Genomic DNA, 20376 nt, shown 5'->3' with positions numbered 1-20376 from the left:
GTCATACAATGGATATTTTGTTATAAGGTGGTGGTGAAGCGCAGAGATTTTGATGAAAACATAGGTGGGTTTTTCCTTCTATGCACAATTAACTGAGGGAGGGAGAGAGAGAACATTTATTATCCAGGGAAAGGTATTTATTTCAAGACAGGTTGATGTTGCAATTTTAGTCTACATGAGAAAACATATTCATGGTTCCTCCTACAATTCGTTTTATTTCCTCAGAAGGTTCACTGTAGGAGGTAAAGGAATAAAAATTCCCAGTTTATTTTTTATTTATATTTCTAAATCAGTGCAATAGATCAGTGTTTCCCAACCTTGTGCCTCCAGCTGTTTTTGGCCTACAATTCCCATCATCCCTTGCCACTGGTCTTGCTAGTCAGGGATGATGGGAGTTGTAGGCCAAAAACATCTGGAGGCACAAGGTTGGGAAACACTGCAATAGATAGCTAGAGAGGTGGTGGGTGTGTTTTTTATCATGTGCTGGCCCATAATGATTTGAAAAGGGAGTAGAAGTGATCATTCACTCTTCTGAAATTGTCAGACATGTTAAACTATGTTTGGGGCATTGTGCCAGTGGTAACTGCCTGGGGGCTTTCCAAAAGATCAATTTATTTAGTGCAACAAATATGCAGTTGATTTGCCACAAGTGCTAATAATGCAGTGTTGAAACAGGACTCAAATATAACATTCCTACAATTAGGGAGAGGAGAATCTGTCAGTTTTTGTTCCTCTCAGTTTCTAATTTGTCTAGTCTTCAGTCATCATGAATATTCACCAGCATTTGCTTGCAAATCCCTCCTAATATACAAATTTTATACAATTTTCTAAATATACACATTTATGCAAGCAGTTTTCCCCAATGTAATGCATTGTTGAGTATGTAATTTTCACTAATATATGTATTTTAATGAACAATTTATCCTGGTGAATGTGTTTTTGTGTGCATTACCTGTCTGCAGAACTGAATTGCAAAAATCAGAGAAGTGCAAAATTTAAAATATAGCTGTTTTGGTTCACGTATCAATTAAGTTCATTGTTAAAGGTGAACTGAAGTGAACTTCCCCCCTCCTTCTATCCCTGGATAAGCTGCTGCTATGCGCATTTTGATTTTTGTGCAATTCATTTTGTTGCTTGTAGAAACAGATTTCATTTGGGCTACCTTTCTCCTTTTCTTAGTTCTTCAATTATTATGCACTATTGTGACGCTTATTCTCATTAAAATCTGACACATCAATTGTTTTCGGGTTGTAAAGCCTCATACATTCATACTTTTTCCAAAGAAAAACAAGACACTCTTAATATGACGGAAAACAATGTATGCTTCTAGTTGAACTGATATTGCATGTATCTTATTTCAGGCTAACCTTCGTTCATTGCAATCTGCAACACCTGAAAAGCAAAAGGTATGTTTCATGTCTAAACTAACACTCCCCACTACAATAAAATAAAATAAAATAGGTTATGGAGTTGAAAATGATTGCATTTAAAACACATCACCGGAGTCAATGTAATTTTATTTATTTATAGTTTCATGGCTTTTAAACCTAAATATGTGACCAACAAATTAAATATTAAAAATGCAGTGTCAGAGCAACCCATCGCTCAAGATGAAATTAAGTTGCAGGGCTCTAAACCAAACCTACAGGCATGGAATTATTCTACCTAGGGCCAAACTGCATGTTGCATATAGCAGAGCTGTAGCTTCAGGGGGGCTAACTGGGGTTTTTTGACCCGGGTGAAGCCTTCAGAGGGGCACCATTGAGGCTCCCAGCCTTTGTGAGTGTATGATGCAAATGCGCATGGGTGTGTGTGCCAAACTTGGTCTTTGACCCGGGTGAAATAAAGATTAGTTTCACTCCTTCATATAGTGCACTTAAAAAAACCCCAACTGCTTAGAAGTGGGTAGATCAACTTATGTTGGCATGTGCAAAACAAAATCTTGGAAGTGCCTCTTTCTAGAAGTAAAACTGAAGTTGTTATGTACTGAAGTTCTCACCCTGGGCCAGCAGGGGGATACTGTAGATAGTTATGCAAATAAGAGATCGAAAGTGACGTTCAGTGATTGGATAGTTTTAGAAAGTTGTTACAGTTACGTTGTACTGGAGTTCTATATAAGCAGGCTGGCTGAACCCTTCAGTTCAGTTCTGTTCTGGCCTGTGAATAAAGAAGAGCTGTTTGAAGAATCGCTGTGTTGTCTGATATGTTCACCCACAACTTAACAGAAGTGATAATAAATTGGTAAATGCTTAAGCATTTGCTGCCCTGTCTCCCTGCCTGTGGGAGCTGCAGCTATGCATCTGAGAGAGTTTCGCAGAACAGTGCCCAGCATTCGGAATAGATCTGCGTGTTGCTTGAAGCTGGGATGTGATTTGTCAAGCAAAATAACTTTGGCCAAGTGGCTGACAAAGAGGCTTGCCAAATATATTGCTTCGTTAGGAGCAAGATCAATGCAGCGGATTGCTAATACCATTGTATTCAAAGCTGCTTTGCAGTTAATCTTCCATTGAATAAATCAAACGCTTGAGATGTCGTGTTTTCAGTCTGGTGTTGAGCCTCAGGGCTTCTTCATTTTATTAACTGCAAAGCAATATTCAGCAGGCTGCTTATTATGATGTCAAGAAAGCAACGTGCTTATTTGGAACTCTAAAATAGATTTATCGCTGTTTCTGAAATGCCTTGCTTTTATTTACTGATCATGAGCATTAAGTAACAACTTGAACTTCATAGTACTGTTGGACAGGAAGGGGTATTGGAAAACCTAGTCCCATAGCCCTCTCTAGCCATTGACATGCAATGTAGCATGCAAGCCTAGAAATTGATAGTAGGCATAGCATTCAGTATCCTGAGGATCTCAGCTTTCTTTTCCTTCAACATCAAGTTTCTAGTCCTTATGGTTATGAAAATGGACTTTGACAGTATAAGGGCAAATTGTCCCCTGGGAAAGCTTTCGTGGTCCTTTTTTTCAATATGAGTGATGAATTGTTGTGCCACCCACAATGACTCTTGTGATGTGTTGGGGAAAATGGGAGTGATCAGCAACAGGACACAAGCAAATACAAATAAATATTTTCTTATTGGTTATGTATCTGGCTTTCCTAGGTATTGGCTTCCATAAGGCATCTATGAAGACCTGATGTTTCCTATAGAACAATGCAATACAGAGAAAGTATAGAGTGCTAAAAGAGAGTTCAAAATACATGTACAAAACAAGTAACTTGTATCTCGTGAATGTTCATGAGATTTGTTGCTCCATAAACATGGGCACAAATAAAAGAATTTGCATTTTCCTCTTAGGCATTTCTGGAGAGCAGTAATTTAGTTGCCAGTGGGAGGGCAAAAATTAGACTTCTTAAATCCAAGGCTTGCCTCCTGTTCTTCTGGTACATACATGAAAAGGAATTTTTATTACCCTTACGTGGGTTGTATGAGACCGCTGACTGTCATTGGTTTAATTTTTTAAAGTATTGATAGAATACAAAATGTTCTATTAATATTTTCCAGAGTGAAATATAGCCCTGATAGGAGAATGACAGAAAAAGCATTGAAAGTAATTTTTATTTCCCTCCCTCCCTCCCTCCCTCCCTCCCTCCCTTCCTTCTCCTTCTCCTTCTCCTTCTCCTTCTCCTTCTCCTTCTCCTTCTCCGTCTCCTCTCTCTCTCTCTCTCTCTCTCTCTCTCTCTCTCTCTCTCTCTCTCTCTCCCCTCTCTCTCTCCCCCCCCTCTCTCTCTCTCCCTTTCCCTTTCCCTTTCCCTTTCCCTTTCCCTTTCCCTTTCCCTTTCCCTTTCTCCACCTTTTAAAAATTCCAATACATATGCAAACTTTTCCTTCCTCTCTCTTACCTTCTTGGTAGTAGGTAGGTACAACAGGTGGTCTGGGGTGGGTCTGCGAAACTGCAGTTAAAAATCATCCAGCCTCTAGCACAGTGTATTACAATTGCTACAACAGGCAGAAAAACCATTAAGAGGTCTTCTAAGACCCCCATCAATTTTCAAGGTGTCCAGGGGTGGGGGGTTCAGAACCACGGCACTAAGTGAAATGTATTCCACTAGTGGAGCTTGAGAAAAAGCTTATCTATCTGGGACACTGAAACAGATGACTTAGGTACCTGTCATGCCACAGTTCACTTTTAGTAGGCTATATCCAGTTTGCTAGGTACCACAGCCTGCCTGAGTCTTCTTCTGATCTTCCACTGAGGCCCTGCCCCTGGTAGCTTCCATTTTGGGGCTGTGATGCTACAAGGACAGAGCTTTTCAGGGGTGGCACCTGGTTTTGGAATCCCCCGGTAAAGAGGTTCCACTGGTGCCTACTTTGTAAGCCTTTAGATTCCAGGTTAAGACATTTTTATTTACCCAGACGTGTATGCGTATGTAAATAAGATAATTAATTAATAAATAAATAATGCCTCGGCATTCCTTGTGGGTTGGGTTTTATACACGATCTTAAAAAGAAAAAGAAAAAAGAAGTTTTGACTCTCCAGTTGCTGCAGCAACTGCTGAGGAATGATGGGAGTTGTAGTCCAGCAATGTCTCCTGCGCCAAAGGTGGTTTTCAGCTATGATTTATACTGGTTGTGCCACAAATGCATCAGGGTGGACTAGTGCAGCAGTTTCTCTTTCATACTTAACCGTTCTTGGCTTCGGCAAGAAGGGATGCTCATTGAGAAGTAGCGAATGTATCTTTATACTTTATAACATGTAAGAGTGGCAAGTTAATATCTAAGAATGTACAGTGGTACCTCGGGTTAAGTACTTAATTCGTTCCGGAGGTCCGTTCTTAACCTGAAACTGTTCTTAACCTGAAGCACCACTTTAGCTAATGGGGCCTCCCGCTGCTGCCGCACCGCCGGAGCACAATTTCTGTTCTCATCCTGAAGCAAAGTTCTTAACCCGAGGTAATATTTCTGGGTTAGCGGAGTCTGTAACCTGAAGCATATGTAACCTGAAGCGTATGTAACCCGAGGTACCAGTGTATGCAGTTTTCCAAGACATGCACACAATTCACACACACAAACGTATCTCTCTACTTCTCTTTCCTGAAACCTAGACAAAGCCTGGTGTCATTCGTCCAACAACGGTGAAAGCAAAAATAATAACGTTAAAGGAAGAGGAACCTGCCCAACCAAACCCATTCAGAAAGTACCTAGAAGAAACCGGTGGCCTCCAAACTGAAGAGGTAGAGCTTCTTTCTTTTCCTAATTCAGCTGAGATTTTCTTACTGGAACACTGTAGCTGAATTTGTCTTAAGTATGCAGGTGGATATTTTTAACAATGGAAATAACAAACCATCCCTGAACCAAACCCTCTTCCCACTCACGCCCAATATCTAATAAGAACTGCCCCTCTCCTATGCTGTTGTCATTGCACTGTGTGCCTCCCCACTTTTGTGTCACGGGTTGGTAAGAATGGGGAGACTTGGGCCCCAAACCCCACTTAGCCACCAGGCTCCAGGGTAACTCTGCTATCTCTCAGATGAACCCGCCTCACAGGGTTGCCGTGAGGATAGCATGGGAAGGTATCCATTTATGCCACCCTCGGATGAAGCAAATCAGACATCCACCAGCTACTCCTTGTCCCGCTACATTAACTATTTTTTCTTCCTTATCCAAACAACTTGTGAACAATTGTGTCCAATCCAACAGGAGCATGAGGCAACATAGTAGGTTCTCCCTTGCTGATATGAGCCCTTCTTTCATATTATAATAAAAAGCAGTCCTTTACTGTATCTGCTGCAGTAACCGTATTAACACCCACAAAACCATACAGAAAAAACAAGTGAATTCTTAATCGTACAAAGTCAAGTGAACTGGGCATCCCCTCTAGGCCTCTTGGGTTGTCCTTTAACCAGTCTCTTTGTCTGCTTCTCTTTCTTCCAGGATTCATCTATTTCCCATCCTTATTTATATACTAAACTGAGCTCTCCTACTAAGTCCCCATTGCACCCACAGGGACTCTCTCATGCTGACTTGCTAACTCCTGGTCCATTCAATCATTTGGGTTCCATCTTTGGCGACATCCATGACAGTTCTTATAGTCCTTACCGTCGCAATAATTTGTATAACAAGGTGAGAAATGTCTCTTCCCTTGTGTTTCTGTTGTGTTAATGAAGGGCAAAGGTTTTTGAGGCAGCAATTCTAAAAACAAAGTAATTCTGTATACGAGTGCATTGATATAGTGCCCTTTGGCCAAATGGTTTCATAAGAACATAAAAGTAGCCCGACTGGACCAGACCAAAGGCCTGGGGTCAGACGCAGATGGCCTTTATTGGCTCCCAAACCCTGCCCACTAGCCTGGCCAGATTGGCCAGGATTCAGATAAACAGATGGCAGGAAAGCCCAGTACTCCCTAGCGGCTGGCCTAGGAGTTCTCCAATGACTGTATTCTGCTCTGGTCAGACCTCACCTGGAGTACTGTGTCCAGTTCTGGGCACCACAGTTCAAGAAGGACACTGACAAACTGGAACGTGTCCAGAGGAGGGCAACCAAAATGGTCAAAGGTCTGGAAACGATGCCTTATGAGGAACGGCTAAGGGAGCTGGGCATGTTTAGCCTGGAGAAGAGGAGGTTAAGGGGTGATATGATAGCCATGTTCAAATATATAAAAGGATGTCATATAGAGGAGGGAGAAAGGTTGTCTTCTGCTGCTCCAGAGAAGCGGACACGGAGCAATGGATCCAAACTACAAGAAAGAAGATTCCACCTAAACATTAGGAAGAACTTCCTGACAGTAAGAGCTGTTCGACAGTGGAATTTGCTGCCAAGGAGTGTGGTGGAGTCTCCTTCTTTGGAGGTCTTTAAGCAGAGGCTTGACAACCATATGTCAGGAGTGCTCTGATGGTGTTTCCTGCTTGGCAGGGGGTTGGACTCGATGGCCCTTGTGGTCTCTTCCAACTCTATGATTCTATGATTCTATGACTGACCGCCTAAATCAGGCACTGCTCCCAGGGGGTAGGTATTTGGAGCTGCCTATGCTGTGACCAGGTAAGCAGCCATTTAGGAACCAGATGCCTGTGTGAACCAGATGCCCATCAGCAGGGCCAATAGCCCTCTCCTGATGCTGTTCCCCAGAAACTGGTATTCAGAACCACACCTGGATGCTTCACAACAAATCAGGGCAGTTTCAAAAACATAGCACTTTTAAGCACGTAAGAACGCAGGTGGCGCTGTGGTCTAAACCACTGAGGCTTGGACTTGCTGATCAAAAGGTCAGCAGTTTGAATCCCTGCAACGGGGTGAGCTTCCGTTGCTCGGTCTCAGCTCCTGCCAACCTAGCAGTTCGAAAGCACACCAAAAAGTACAAGTAGATTAATAGGTACCGCTCCAGTGGGAAGGTAAACGGCATTTCTGTGTGCTGCTCTGGTTCGCCAGAAGCAGCTTAGTCATGCTGGCCACATAACCTGGAAAAACTGTCTGCGGAGCAGACAAACGCCGGCTCCCTCAGTCTGTAAAGTGAGATGAGCGCCGCAACCCCAGAGTCGTTCACAACTGGACTTAACTGCCAGGGGTACCTTTACCTTTAAGGACACTTACTTGGCAGGTACTTGGCATCAATAGGTTATATGTGGCCTCTAATAAGCATCTTCAAATATTGTGAAATAATGCAAATGAAAAAGCATTAAAACAAGCGTCCCTGTGTTGTGAATTTCACTGCCTTCCTCAAGGCAGCCTCATTGGCTGACAGGGATGTGGAAAATGCCCTATCATGTGGGGAGCATTGCTAAATATTATGGGGTGGGAGGAGAAGTTACCACGAGGATGCTATTTCCAGAAGCATCTTTGTGGAGTATGTAATATGATCAGATTCAATACTAAGTCAAATTCTGGACCACATAGACCAGAATTAAAAATTATGTGAGTGTCCCAGAAAAGCTTGGTTGCTCTTATGTTGTCGTTTTTAAATTCACGTGCTATGATTCCATTCTTCGGGTGGTATTCACTCAAGTTTTACTCAGAGTAGGCTTACTAGATCTAACTTACTCTTTTTCATTAATTTCTGTGTAATTTCTGTGTAAAACATAATTGAATACCACCCCATTCCTTTTCAGAAACTGTAGATATCCTAGCACGGCAGAGCTAAATTTCATTGGTCTTGATTTCACTTGATCTCTGATTAGCTTTAGAGATTTTTTTTTTCAATAGAAAGTGCAGTCTTTCCAGCATCATTAAAAATATATCCTAGGGGTTTTCTCAAACTATCTCACATGAGTTGAATTTTAAATTAACCTTCTGCTGTGTCTACAATGAAATCTGAATTAACTAGGTAAGTTGTACTGTGATCATTCTACCACTAGAGAGCAAGATTCACTGAGCAAAATGACCTTCAGCGTTCATGAAGCATTAACACACCTGCTTAAGCTGAATGGATTCAGGTATTTTTCATTTGCTTTTGAAAAAGCAATTCTTCATTTAGAAAGTGTGTATATATATATATATATATATATATATATATATATATATATATATATATAAAAATAATATCTCCCTGGTGAGTGCCATTGTAAATTAACCTGGTGAGAAAGAGTCTTTTTATGCCTTGTATCAGGGCCATCTTAAGCATATCTGGCGCCATGGTGCAAAGATCCCTCTGGTGCCCCCCCCACCTTTCCCAGAGTTGTTGACCTTTTCCCAAGCCTCTGCGGGGATCGCTCTCCTCCCACAGAGGCTTGGGAAGGAAGCTGCATGCCTACCAGCCATATGGTTGACGGGGCACCGCTGATGAATGTGCAAGGAAAGGGGAGGCCAGCAGCAAAGCCATGCAGCTCCCCCACTCGCTGGGGTGCCCGAGAGGCCGGCAGTAGCACCTCGACTTACGTAACCCTCGGGTAATGTAAACTTCGGGTTGTGAAAGCAGCAAACCCGGAAGTGTTTTGCTATGCACGCATGTGCAGAAGTGGCCTACCGTCTACCGCCGTGGGTGCATGAGCAGAAGCGGTCTAACGCTTCTCCTTCAGTTGCGAAAACCTCGGGATCCGGCCGGACCTCCGGAATGGAACCCGTTCCGGAGGTACCACTGTACTATAATGTAAAAAGAAGTGCTTCTCATCATCACGATTAAGGCTGTGACCTCCTGACCAGGTTGTACTGACTGACTGTTGATGTTGTTGTTGTTTAGTCGTTTAGTCGTGTCCGACTCTTTGTGACCCCATGGACCAGAGCACGCCAGGCACCTCTGTCCTCCACTACCTCCCGCAGTTTGGTCAAACTCATGTTGGTAACCCCGAAAACACTATCCAACCATCTCGTCCTCTGTTGCCCCCTTCTCCTTGTGCCCTCCATCTTTCCCAGCATCAGTGTCTTCTCCAGGGTGTCTTCTCTTCTCATGAGGTGGCCAAAGTATTGGAGCCTCAGCTTCACGATCTGTCCTTCCAGTGAGCTCAGGGCTGATTTCCTTAAGAATGGATGTGTTTGATCTTCTTGCAGTCCATGGGACTCTCAAGAGTCTTCTCCAGCACCATAATTCAAAAGCATCAATTCTTCAGCGATCAGCCTTCTTTATGGTCCAGCTCTCACTTCCATACATCACTACTGGGAAAACCATGGCTTTAACTATACGGACCTTTGTTGGCAAGGTGACGTCTCTACTTCTCAAGATGCTGTCTAGGCCTGTCATTGCCCTTCTCCCAAGAAGCAGGCGTCTTTTAATTTCGTGGCTGCTGTCACCATCTGCAGTGATCAGTGACTGTTGATGGGCAGCTTCAAAGTCTCCCTTAAGATGGTTCTTTATTTTGAAAAGGACTTGAACAGGACAGCTTTCAAACAAAGGACTGCTTTCTGTAAGACAGGACACACAGCCTGAAAGAATTGGGGGGGGCGGTTTACCTTAGAAATAAATTGGATTTGTGTGTAAACTTTAAGTGCTTCTGTATGTTTTTCCATTCTTTTCACATCAGGACAAAACAGATCTGCATGTCTTAAACGCCTAGGGAGAACGAAAGTTTGAAAGAGATGTTAGCCTCACTAAATAGCACAGAAAATATGTGGGAAACAGAAGATGTTGGAAACAGTCTTGTTGCTATGGCATTTGCCAGTTGCCAACTGGTAGAATTTGATATCAAGGGCACACAGTTCCTATTGGGAATGAAAAAAACCTCCCACAGCTAAAAAGACAGTCGTTCAAAAAGCCCCACGCTTCTGCTGTGAGTGACAGCAGGTGATCTGCCATACCATTAAAAGTATGGAAAGTAAACATGACTCATTCTCTCATGCAAGAGGAATAAAGGTTTAATTAATCTATTTTGTGATCTTCTGGTGCTGCAGCTTAAGTGTCAAGTGTTCTGACATGGAATTGCTGGTCTAGAGAGAACAGTGTCAGAAAGCCTTTTAAGATGCCCGAAGAGTAGAAGGAACACTTGGGTTTATTGGGGCAGGTGTGGGAGGTCAGAGAGAGAGAGGAGCCACTGGTGACATACCTACACTCATATTACTCTCAGCATGGTCCTTTGCTGCATACAAATGGTATGTGTATAGGTTCTACTCTAACTCCAACAATTTGGAGTTAGAGCTGACAGTGGGTGTTCCCTGACTCTTCCCCCCATTTTTTGGTGGGATTCAGTGACATGTTGGCAAATTCAGGTAGAGAAATTAAAGTTGATTTGGCATTCTTGCAAGCACCCCCTCCTTCCCTCCCCTCCAAAATCAGACCTTTGTGAAAAGGAAAAGGCGCTGGAAAGTATGGGTCAATGTTTCCTTGATGGAACATCATCTAACCTCCCTGGAAACAAATGAGGATAAGTGCTCAATAAATCGGTTGTTTGCATATGAATAAAAACTAAGTATTTCAAGCTGGCATTTTCTGGATATGGGGTTTTATTCTTTTGGGGGAATTGCAACTTAACATTTAAATTAGCATCCTATTTCTAGCAGGGGACAAAACAGCTGGTTATGGAAAGCCCCAAAAGTGAAAACTCTAAACATGAGGATTCCATGTAGGCAAGAAGACCCTCAGCTACAGACCAGCCTTTCCCATCCTTGGTTCCTCCAGATGTTGCTGAGCTCTCATCATCCTTGATCATTGACCATGTTGGTTGATGGAAGTTGATACCAACAACATCCATCTGAGTGCCTGTACACAGTGCACATTGAGATGCACTGCAGACACACACTTTCAAAATCTTCAAAGTACACAGACCCGCACATGCAAACTGTCTGTCTTAATGATGGGCATTCTGCTAACAATGCAGTGAGAGGAGTTTTTCAGACATCAAACTGTCATGCAGGGTTCATGGGCATTTATCTGAACATTTAACTTCAGTGTATTGGCGTCCCATTTGCAATACGCCAGGTGTTTCGCCCTCATGAAATGCCATTAAGTGCCATTGCAGTGTCTGCTTTGTAACGCTCTTGACATTTCCTCTCTGCAGCCCACTCATCCGATAGTGCCCATTCCAGAAAATGAAGCACTCAGCTCCAAAGAGGTAATGGTAAAGCATTCTGCATTTCTAAATGCATGCAGGGTTATGACCGCTCAGATTTGTTCTTGTTGATGCAATGTAAGAATGAAAATTAGGAGAGGGTGTAGATGGGAAAAGGTTGTTTTGTATGACAGGTTCACATGCATGGGTTAAATCCTTTAATCTGTTTATTTATTTTACTTCTTTATAAAGGCATTCAAATACTTCCTATGACAATCGAGCTCAAGGAAGTGTACATATTTAAAAATATAAATGAACAGAACAGGGAAACCGCAATGCTATAAGTAAAATGCAGCTGATAACCCGAATGACACAATTAATTAACTTTTGACAATAAAACACCAGGAAATGCTTTAGTGCACAGGTATTTTTTTAACGGGGGACGCGGGTGGTGCTGTGGGTTAAACCACAGAGCCTAGGATTTGCCGATCAGAAGATCTCAAATCCCTGTGACGGGGTGAGCTCCTGTTGCTCGGTCCCTGCTCCTGCCAACCTAGCAGTTCGAAAGCAAGTCAAAGTGCAAGTAGATAAATAGATGCTGTTCCGGCGGGAAGGTAAATGGCATTTCTGTGCGCTACTCTGGTTCGCCAGAAGCGGCTTAGTCATGCTGGCCACATGACCCGGAAGCTGTACGCTGGCTTCCTCAGCCAATAAAGCGAGATGAGCACCGCAAACCCAGAGTGGACCCTTTACCTATGTTTTTAACAAGTGCTGTGTTTAACAAGTGTTGGCACTTGTTGGAGCTGCAAGGGAGGCAATTCTATATAGAAAGGGGGCCACCACAGAGAAGGCCCTCCCCCTAGTTTCCTCCAACCAAGATAGTGACACAGCCAAGAGTGCAATGCTTGGACAGGACAGTAGGGGCAGAGGCACTCCTCCAGGTATCCTGGTCACAAGTTGATTTATAGGTTAAAGTCAAAACCTTGACTTTTACCCGATAGCTTATCGGAAGCCAGTGGAGTAGCTTCAGGAACTGTGTAATATGTGTGAAAGAGAGCACTAAATGGCACACAAATTACACACTTGTGCCTACAAATGAAAATAATGGTGATCACGGCATGGCGATAGGTGGGATAGAATTTATCATATAGAAGGGGAAGGGGAAATCCTGCCTATACCTTTTCTGTGGCTGAACAAGGAGACTGAAGCCAACACTCTTGTTGCTGAGTGGATGGCTGGCCTGATGTAGACACAGGATTCTAATGTTATTCTCATGCCATGGCTGTCAGGAGCCTCACCTACCAAACTTCTTCCTCAGCTGTGGCTGGTGTGGGGGCAGGAGGGGGAAGCTTGTTCTAGAGTGAAGCCTTTATTCTGTTTCCCCAAATTTAAAACTTCTAAAACTTCTAAAAGCTATGTTGTGTTTTTGAAGAGGAAAAAGAGAGAGGCAAGCATACCTGTGTTGTGTTCAGAATAGCAATTTTCGTTCTAACTGGAAACTTTTACAGCTTTGTTCTGCTAGAGCACAAAACAAGCTGGATTTGCTGCCCTACCAGGAAAACAAAGATCTAAGCAGAGGAAATGTTCCAGACAACGGCAGTCCTCACAGCAGAGCTCACTGTCTACCCAGAGGAGACTTTGAGAACGTTTTTGCAAAAACCACCTAAGGTAGATTTGTTTATTATCCTACCTTCCCCCAATGAGCTCAAGGTGGCATGCATTGTACTCACAGTGGTCTGTGAGGTAGATGAGGCTGAGTATGACTTACCCCAAGGTCACCTAGTGTGCTTTGTGGCTAAGTGGGGATTTGAACCCTGATCTCCAGGAACCAGACCAGTGTTTCCCAAACCTGGGTCTCCAGCTGCGTTTGGACTACAATTCCCATCATCCCTGACCACTGGTCCTGCTAGCTAGGGATGATGGGAGCTGTAGTCCAAAAACAGCTAGAGACCCAAGTTTGGGAAACACTGTTCTAGACCAACACTTTATCCTAGCCTTTCTCAACCTTGGGTCTCCAGATGTTCTTGAACAACAACTCCCATCATCATTGACCACTGGTCATGCTGGCTAGGAATGATGGGAGTTGTAGTCCAACAACATCTAGGGACCCAAGGTTGAGAAAACCTTCCCTGACCACTGCAATACTGTGTTTCCTGTTCATGACCCACCTTTTCAATATGTAAAGCATGCAGGGCAGGAGGTCCAGCAGAAGGGTCTAGCCATCTCGCTCTCTGCACTCAGAACAGAAACATTGATGACCCTCCAAATGGGTTGCAGAAGTTGCCTAATAAAGACCTCTTAGGCTCTCATCAATGAATTAGTGCATCAGTCTTTAGCCTCCAGGGTCTCTGAAATAATTATAGGCTGTCTGTGTAAAAGAATACCCTTTATTAACAAAGAAGGACATCGTCACAGCTGGATGTTTCATTCGATGTTAACAACACAGCACTGTAGACATGCTTTACTAAAGCCCGATAATGGATCAAAATTATTTATTCATATGAGCATGCTTGCACTCTGGACAACACACCCCTGTGTTGGTTAAGATGTGTTGCTTCAGTTGCAATTCCTAGGGTAGACTGTAAGGAGGCATCCTGTTTTGTGTTCATTACAGTCGGCACTGATTCTGACAGCTGGGATAGCTCAGTCAGTAGAGCATGAGACTCCTAATCTCAGGGTTGTGGGTTCAAGCCCCATGCTAGGCGAAAGATTCCTGCATTGCAGGGGGTTGGACTAGATGACCCTCGTGGTCCCTTCCAACTCTATAGTTCTATGATCCACTACAATTTGACTTCCACTAAAAGCTTTGTTGTTTGTCTCACTATCCACGATGGCCAAAAGTAATGAAAGGGAAACAATGCAGAAAACAATGTCAATGGCAGACTAAAAAACCTTTGGCTAATGCTGCTCATGTTTATTTGCTCGATCTCTGTTTCTGACCTCAGATGAGCATGTGAATTGCAGCCATTTCCATTCCTGATTCCAGTTGAATTCCCTGACATCCCTACTCATCAGCCATCACAGCATCCTACAGCAAGAAATTCCACAAGGACAATTAGGGATTGTGTACTTAGGTCTTTTTCTTGTCTTCTCTTTCCTACCAGGGCTGTCACTTGTGGGGTGTTCTGTCTGGGAGCTGGAATAGGTATTATGTTTTCCTCCTTCCTCTCATAATTGCCCTTTTGTCACTTCTATGTCTAATGAGTACAACAGGGAATTTAATACTACTGAATACATACTATGTGGTACCTATTAAGTTTCAAAGTCACCAGCTATTGTAAACTTTATTTATTTATTAAATATATTTGTATGCTGCTAGTTCATTAAAAGAAACCCAAAGTGGTGTACAGCAGTATTGTAAATAATCAGCTATTAAAGAAGGGTGATTTCTTAACTTTCGGCATTATCTTGACAACCTAGAAAAGTTTTCATCGGACATTTAAAGCTTAAAACAGAAGTTGCCTCCTGAATTGCCATTGGACTGAGCCAATGATACGAAAGTCTGAGATTCTTGTCACTGTCAGATGAGTCTCACCAACTTGATCTCAGTGATAAAGCTGTGCTGTAAATTGCCCTGTGATCTTCGGATGAAGGGCTGTACAGTCGTACCTTGATTTTTGAACAGCTTAGTTCTCGAACGTTTTGGCTCCCGAACGCCACAAACCCGGAAGTGTCTGTTCCAGTTTGTGAGCTATTTTTGGAAACCAAACATCCAACGGGGCTTCTGCGGCTTCTGATTGGCTGCAGGAGCTTCCTGCAGCCAATTAGAAGCCACGCTTTGGTTTCTGAACGTTTTGGAAGTTGAATGGACTTCTGGAACGGATTCCTTTCAACTTCAAAGGCACAAGTGTATATAAAGTTAATATGTAATAATAATAATATAATTAGTAATAATAATAATACAATAATACAATTAAACTGGGATATAAGGGTTCAGGTGGTCCCTAAGGTACACTGGACCTGAGCTGTATTAATTTACAAAGCCCTGAACAAGGACTTTGAAAAAAAGCATGAGATGCTCTCAAGTGCATTATTTTAGGATGAAGACAGGTGTAAGGCTACAATACTGTGCATTCTTACTTCAGACTAAGCCCAATTTAATTCCATTGGACTTACATCTGAGAAAATATATGCAGAGAGGATTATGGTGCCTAAATGATGGAATTTATTTGAAAATACATTTGAAGCATTCCAAGACATAATTTTTTAGGGTAGCGAATATATATTCAGATCACTTTCCACTACACTTAAAATGTTAATGTGCCTTCAATTTCAGGTTCTTATAGTGAATTTAACATCCTTTTCACAAATATCCAATGGCTTGTGTACATGACTATCTGTATGTTAGTGGCTTAGTAAAATCTTAAGTGGTAATCCAATTCTAATTGTTTATAAATTGGAACATCAATTGATGGAGATTATTAGATACAATTTCAGTCTATGGCATTTATTTCTCTCTCTCTCTCTTTTCAGACATGATTTCGGATTAGAAGTTAATTGTAGGGAATGCTACTTACCAGTCTGCTGCGATGCTGACGTGAGATCTATGCTGAAGTGAGCTGAAGTGTTGCAGCTTAAAAATGGCCTCTCTCTGTATTCGTTATAAAATATCAGTGGCATACCACAAGTAATCAGGAACTCGACAGTGAATATACAGTGAAATGATTGTTGAAAAATTCTGTATACAGTAACTTCCTGAAGTGTTTTTAATGCATGTTGCCTAGAAAATCAGCTTCGGCTGGTCAGAAAACAATTTACATTTTGAAATGAAATAAAGTTGAGTTGTATATTGTATAAAGCAATTTTTTGTGGGTCATTTATGCCTGCTGAATACTGGTCAGAAGGATCTGTCAGTTGTGTTACTCTATTTAGTATTATTTGTTAAATTTATATACCTCCTTTCATCCAAAGATCTGAGGTAGGTTCACAACATAAAAATACAAAATGAGAACACCAGATACATAATAAAACAAAAATAAACCGGTAACCCCTTTCCCACAAAGACATTTAAAAAGCTTTAGAATGCTCAGTCAACCAAAGGCTTAGTTACTGAGAAACATTTTTGCCTGGTGTACCAGGCAAACCTCCCTGGGGAGAGCATTCCACAAGTGGGGAGCCACTGCAGAAAAGGTCCAATCTTGTGTTGCCACCCTCCTAACTGCTTAAGAAACATCCAGAAGGTTTGTACACAATAATTTCTGCAAGCAGATTCAGGTGCCCAACCTTTTCCTCTTTCCATTCAAGGACTGTTTTTTCCTGACAGTATCAGAAAATGGAGAGAGAGAGAGAGAGAGAGAGAGAGAGAGAGAGAGAGAGAGAATTGGTTTTGATAAGCTTCTAAAGACATGTAAGCCTTTAATTTTATTATTTTCTTTCATTTACCGGTATATCCCCGCACCTTTCATCTGACATAGGGTCCAAGGCATCATCCATGTTTTTCCAGGCACTAACCTGCTGACATTCAGGAAAGTGCTACACTCACCTGCTTTCAGACTATGTCTTTGGAAGCTGATTATTACAGTATGTCACAAAAAAATTCTTAATTTTCAGATAGCTCTAAGCCTACACAAAACTGATTGAACAATATGAAATGGTACAAGATAAGACAAACCCAAGACAGGTGATTGCCAAAACTACTGTATGATGGAAAATGAGAAATGTGTAGTAGTCTGACCTCAGTTGGAAAATGATAAACACAGGATTATATTTGGTGACGTTCTCCTCAGCAAAGGCCCATTGAAATGAATGGACCTGGGTTAGTCGTAATCACTGGGCGCAACCTAGAATGTCCCAGTCATTTGAGAAAGGCTTCATTAGCCCCAGGGACACGGGTGGCGCTGTGGGTAAAACCTCAGCGCCTAGGACTTGCCGATCGCATAGTCGGCGGTTCAAATCCCCGCGGCGGGGTGCGCTCCCGTCGTTTGGTCCCAGCGCCTGCCAACCTAGCAGTTCGAAAGCACCCCCGGGTGCAAGTAGATAAATAGGGACCGCTTACCAGCGGGAAGGTAAACAGCGTTCTGTGTGCTGCACTGGCTCACCAGATGCAGCTTGTCACGCTGGCCACATCACCCGGAAGTATCTGCGGACAGCGCTGGCTCCCAGCCTATAGAGTGAGATGAGCGCACAACCCTAGAGTCTGTCAAGACTGGCCCGTACGGGCAGGGGTACCTTTACCTTTTTACCTTTCATTAGCCCCAATGAACAAGATTTTCTTGCATTGTACCTGTTCAGGTTACAGGTCTATTTCTGAATGTATCCCAAGGATAGGTGGAGAATTGGTGGAAGCAAAAACCTTCCTGCACATGGAAAAATACTGGCTGATCCTTACTGTGCCAGTTTTGTATTTCCCCTGCAAAAGAAAAAAAAAGACGTTTAATGGGGTAGTATTCAAACATCAATTTCCCCAGCTGTACCTCACATAGTTCTCCCTAGGAAAATCATTATCACTTGTTTTCATTGAATGTACAAGGTAAGCAGTGCAAGACAGATTCTGGGAGCAAAATGTCAAAGGTGATAAGAGGTGTAGTCATTCATCAACCTAACACCCATTGTATGCTCAGAGGAACTGATGGAATTCAGGCTTTGTACATGACACATGTTTAAAGCACACCTCCTCCTTCCAGAGAGTGCTGGGGACTGTAGTTTACCCATCACAAAGCTATAATCCCCAGCATCCTTAAACTACAGTTTACAAGATTCTTTGGGGTGGAAATGTGCTTTAAATGAATGGTGTTTATGTAGAGCAGAGACAGTGTGATTGTTGATTTTCTAGCCCAGTTGTAAGAGTCTTTATTTATGCAAACAGCCCTCCAACAGTCAGTATTCTGGAAAAACACACCATTGGAAATGAGGAATATTTCAAGGGTTATGTTTGGTGTGTCAGTGTGCAGGTGCTTTAGTAGCTAATAGGTGCTTCATTAACCGCTGAAAATGTAGAAATATGTGCCATTACGTTTTATGGCAATTGCTTAAGCGGTAAAGTCTCAGTGAGAATCCATGTAATATACTCCTAAAGCTAATGTAAAAATAACGAGGCTTCAATTAAACTACATGTGATTTTAATGGGCATTTAGCATGCTTAATTAGGTTGTGGCACAATGTTTGCAACAACTTGGATTTTCGGCTGCTGGCTGGCACATCTGAAAGTCCTTATTTGCACGAGAACTTTTGTATGATATAAAATTTATGGTTGTTTTCCTTTTACTGGATTTATGGAGCTGTGGCATTACATAAGTTCCCTGGGCAGCTCACAGAACAAAATGCAGTGCAGAATGAGGTAGGTGCACATTCGCAGTCTTATTTGAAGAGGGAAAACTGCTTCCAGAGGTCTTGAAAGACCTACATTGGCTCCCAGTACGTTTCCGAGCACAATTCAAAGTGTTGGCACTGACCTTTAAAGCCCTAAATGGCCTTGGTCCAGTATATCTGAAGGAGCGTCTCCACCCCCATCGTTCTACTTGGACACTGAGGTCCAGCACCGAGGGCCTTCTGGCGGTTCCCTCACTGCGAGAAGCCAAGTTACAGGGAACCAGGCAGGGGGCCTTCTCGGTAGTGGCGCCCTCCCTGTGGAACGCCCTCCTACCAGATGTCAAAGAGACCAACAACTACCAGACTTTTAGAAGACATCTGAAGGCAGCCCTGTTTAGGGAAGCTTTTAATGTTTGATGTATTAGAGTATTTTAATATTTTTTTGGAAGCCGCCCAGAGTCGCTGGGGATGCCCAGCCAGATGGGCGGGGTATAAATTATTATTATTATTATTATTATTATTATTATTATTATTATTATCATCATCATCATCATCATCATCATCATCATCATTATTAGCACGAGATGAGGTAATGAATCACTTCTTGCTGCCTGTCACTTATCCACTCAGTGTTGCCAGGTATATCAGAATTGTCAAGGAATGCTGTACAAGGTATGAGCTGCTCTGTCAGGGATGGGGAACTGATGGACCTCCAGATGTTGTTGGACTCTATCTCCCATCATTCCCAGCCAGCATGGTCAAATGTTAATGGATGGTGGGCTTTGTAGTATATACACGGTGCAGGTTCCTCATCCCCACACTGCAGCACTAACCTTGGGCAGTACAGTAGTTCCTCGAGGGCCCTCCAAACAGGCAAAAAATGCCAAGTGGGAGACTGCTGGATGGGCTAGATAAGGGGCAGGTTTTCTCTGTTTTGATTGCCCCAACCTGAGGTATTTGCTCTGCAAAAGAGGAGCTCACGTTTCCTTCACCTGCCCTTCCGCATGAACCCGGGGACAGCAAATATGCTTGGGGTGTTCACATACATGTTCTTGGCTTGCATTGCTGCTGTGAGAAAAAGAAGCTGTTTGCCAGGAGAGGCCCTTCTGGCTGCTCCATGAGTGTTTGAACAAAAACGGGATAAATTTTGAATTTGTGATATGAGGATTCGAAGCTGATCCCATGATGACACAACCTTCTCACCCTGAATGTGGCTTTCTCTCTCTCAGAATGGCTATGGGCCTAGAGTTGCATGCATTTGTGTGTAACATGTAGTTTGGCCAGTAAGCAACAAGTAACACTGGTGGGATATTAAGCTAGAAGTATACTAACCAAGTGCTATTTTTCTAGAAAAAGAGGTGCTAGAACGCACCATTCTCTTAGAATGGCAGTAGCACCCACCTGAGAGGTGCCGGAACTGATTTCTGGTGAGTTCTGGCTGAAAAAAAGCCCTGGCAGTATCTGAGAATAGAAGGCATTAGAACCTCAGGTCCATCCAACATAAGAGTGCATGTATTGTGCTACTGATGTTGACTGTGATTAAGACTGGGTTATAATTGCCTGCCTTGAGGGTGACAGTAATCTGAGAAGTGTGCCTCAAAGTCAATAGGTTCACAGTAGGCATTCCTCTCCCTTTGGCAGGTAATCCATTATAGCAATAAGGATCAATATTAAAATGGTGATGGGCATGCAGAACTGCCAAATATTAGTAGCAGATCTTATTCTATGTTCATGTAGCTTCGCTTTAAGCTCTAAAACAGTTAACTTCTATGTTCTTGGG

The 20376-nt window shown here is 42.7% G+C and overlaps 1 protein-coding gene and 1 non-coding gene across 10 annotated transcripts in view; both read left to right on the top strand.

Annotated features, from left to right (window-relative positions):
- The window catches only part of MLIP (muscular LMNA interacting protein), a 53361-nt gene extending 37211 nt beyond the window's left edge, over positions 1-16150 (top strand). For 5 of the 9 annotated variants that reach the window (XM_077926320.1, XM_077926313.1, XM_077926315.1 and 2 more), the window contains 7 exons: positions 1362-1406; positions 5046-5174; positions 5875-6063; positions 11358-11411; positions 12857-13016; positions 14453-14493; positions 15822-16150. In XM_077926320.1, the coding sequence (XP_077782446.1) occupies positions 1362-1406; positions 5046-5174; positions 5875-6063; positions 11358-11411; positions 12857-13015 (576 nt within the window). In that variant the 3' untranslated portion in view covers position 13016; positions 14453-14493; positions 15822-16150. The remainder of the gene's footprint in view (positions 1-1361; positions 1407-5045; positions 5175-5874; positions 6064-11357; positions 11412-12856; positions 13017-14452; positions 14494-15821) is intronic. The other 4 variants (XM_077926318.1, XM_077926314.1, XM_077926319.1 and 1 more) reach the window with 4 other exon arrangements.
- On the top strand, positions 13981-14053 carry TRNAR-CCU (transfer RNA arginine (anticodon CCU)). Its single transcript has one exon. It is a non-coding gene; the product is annotated as a tRNA-Arg (tRNA).
- Positions 16151-20376: the final 4226 nt, after the last annotated feature.

Source organism: Podarcis muralis, chromosome 3 (assembly GCF_964188315.1).
Source record: "Podarcis muralis chromosome 3, rPodMur119.hap1.1, whole genome shotgun sequence".
Classification (NCBI taxonomy): domain Eukaryota; kingdom Metazoa; phylum Chordata; class Lepidosauria; order Squamata; family Lacertidae; genus Podarcis; species Podarcis muralis.
The sequence above is the reverse complement of the archived record's forward strand: the minus strand, read 5'-3'. Positions and strand labels throughout refer to the sequence as shown.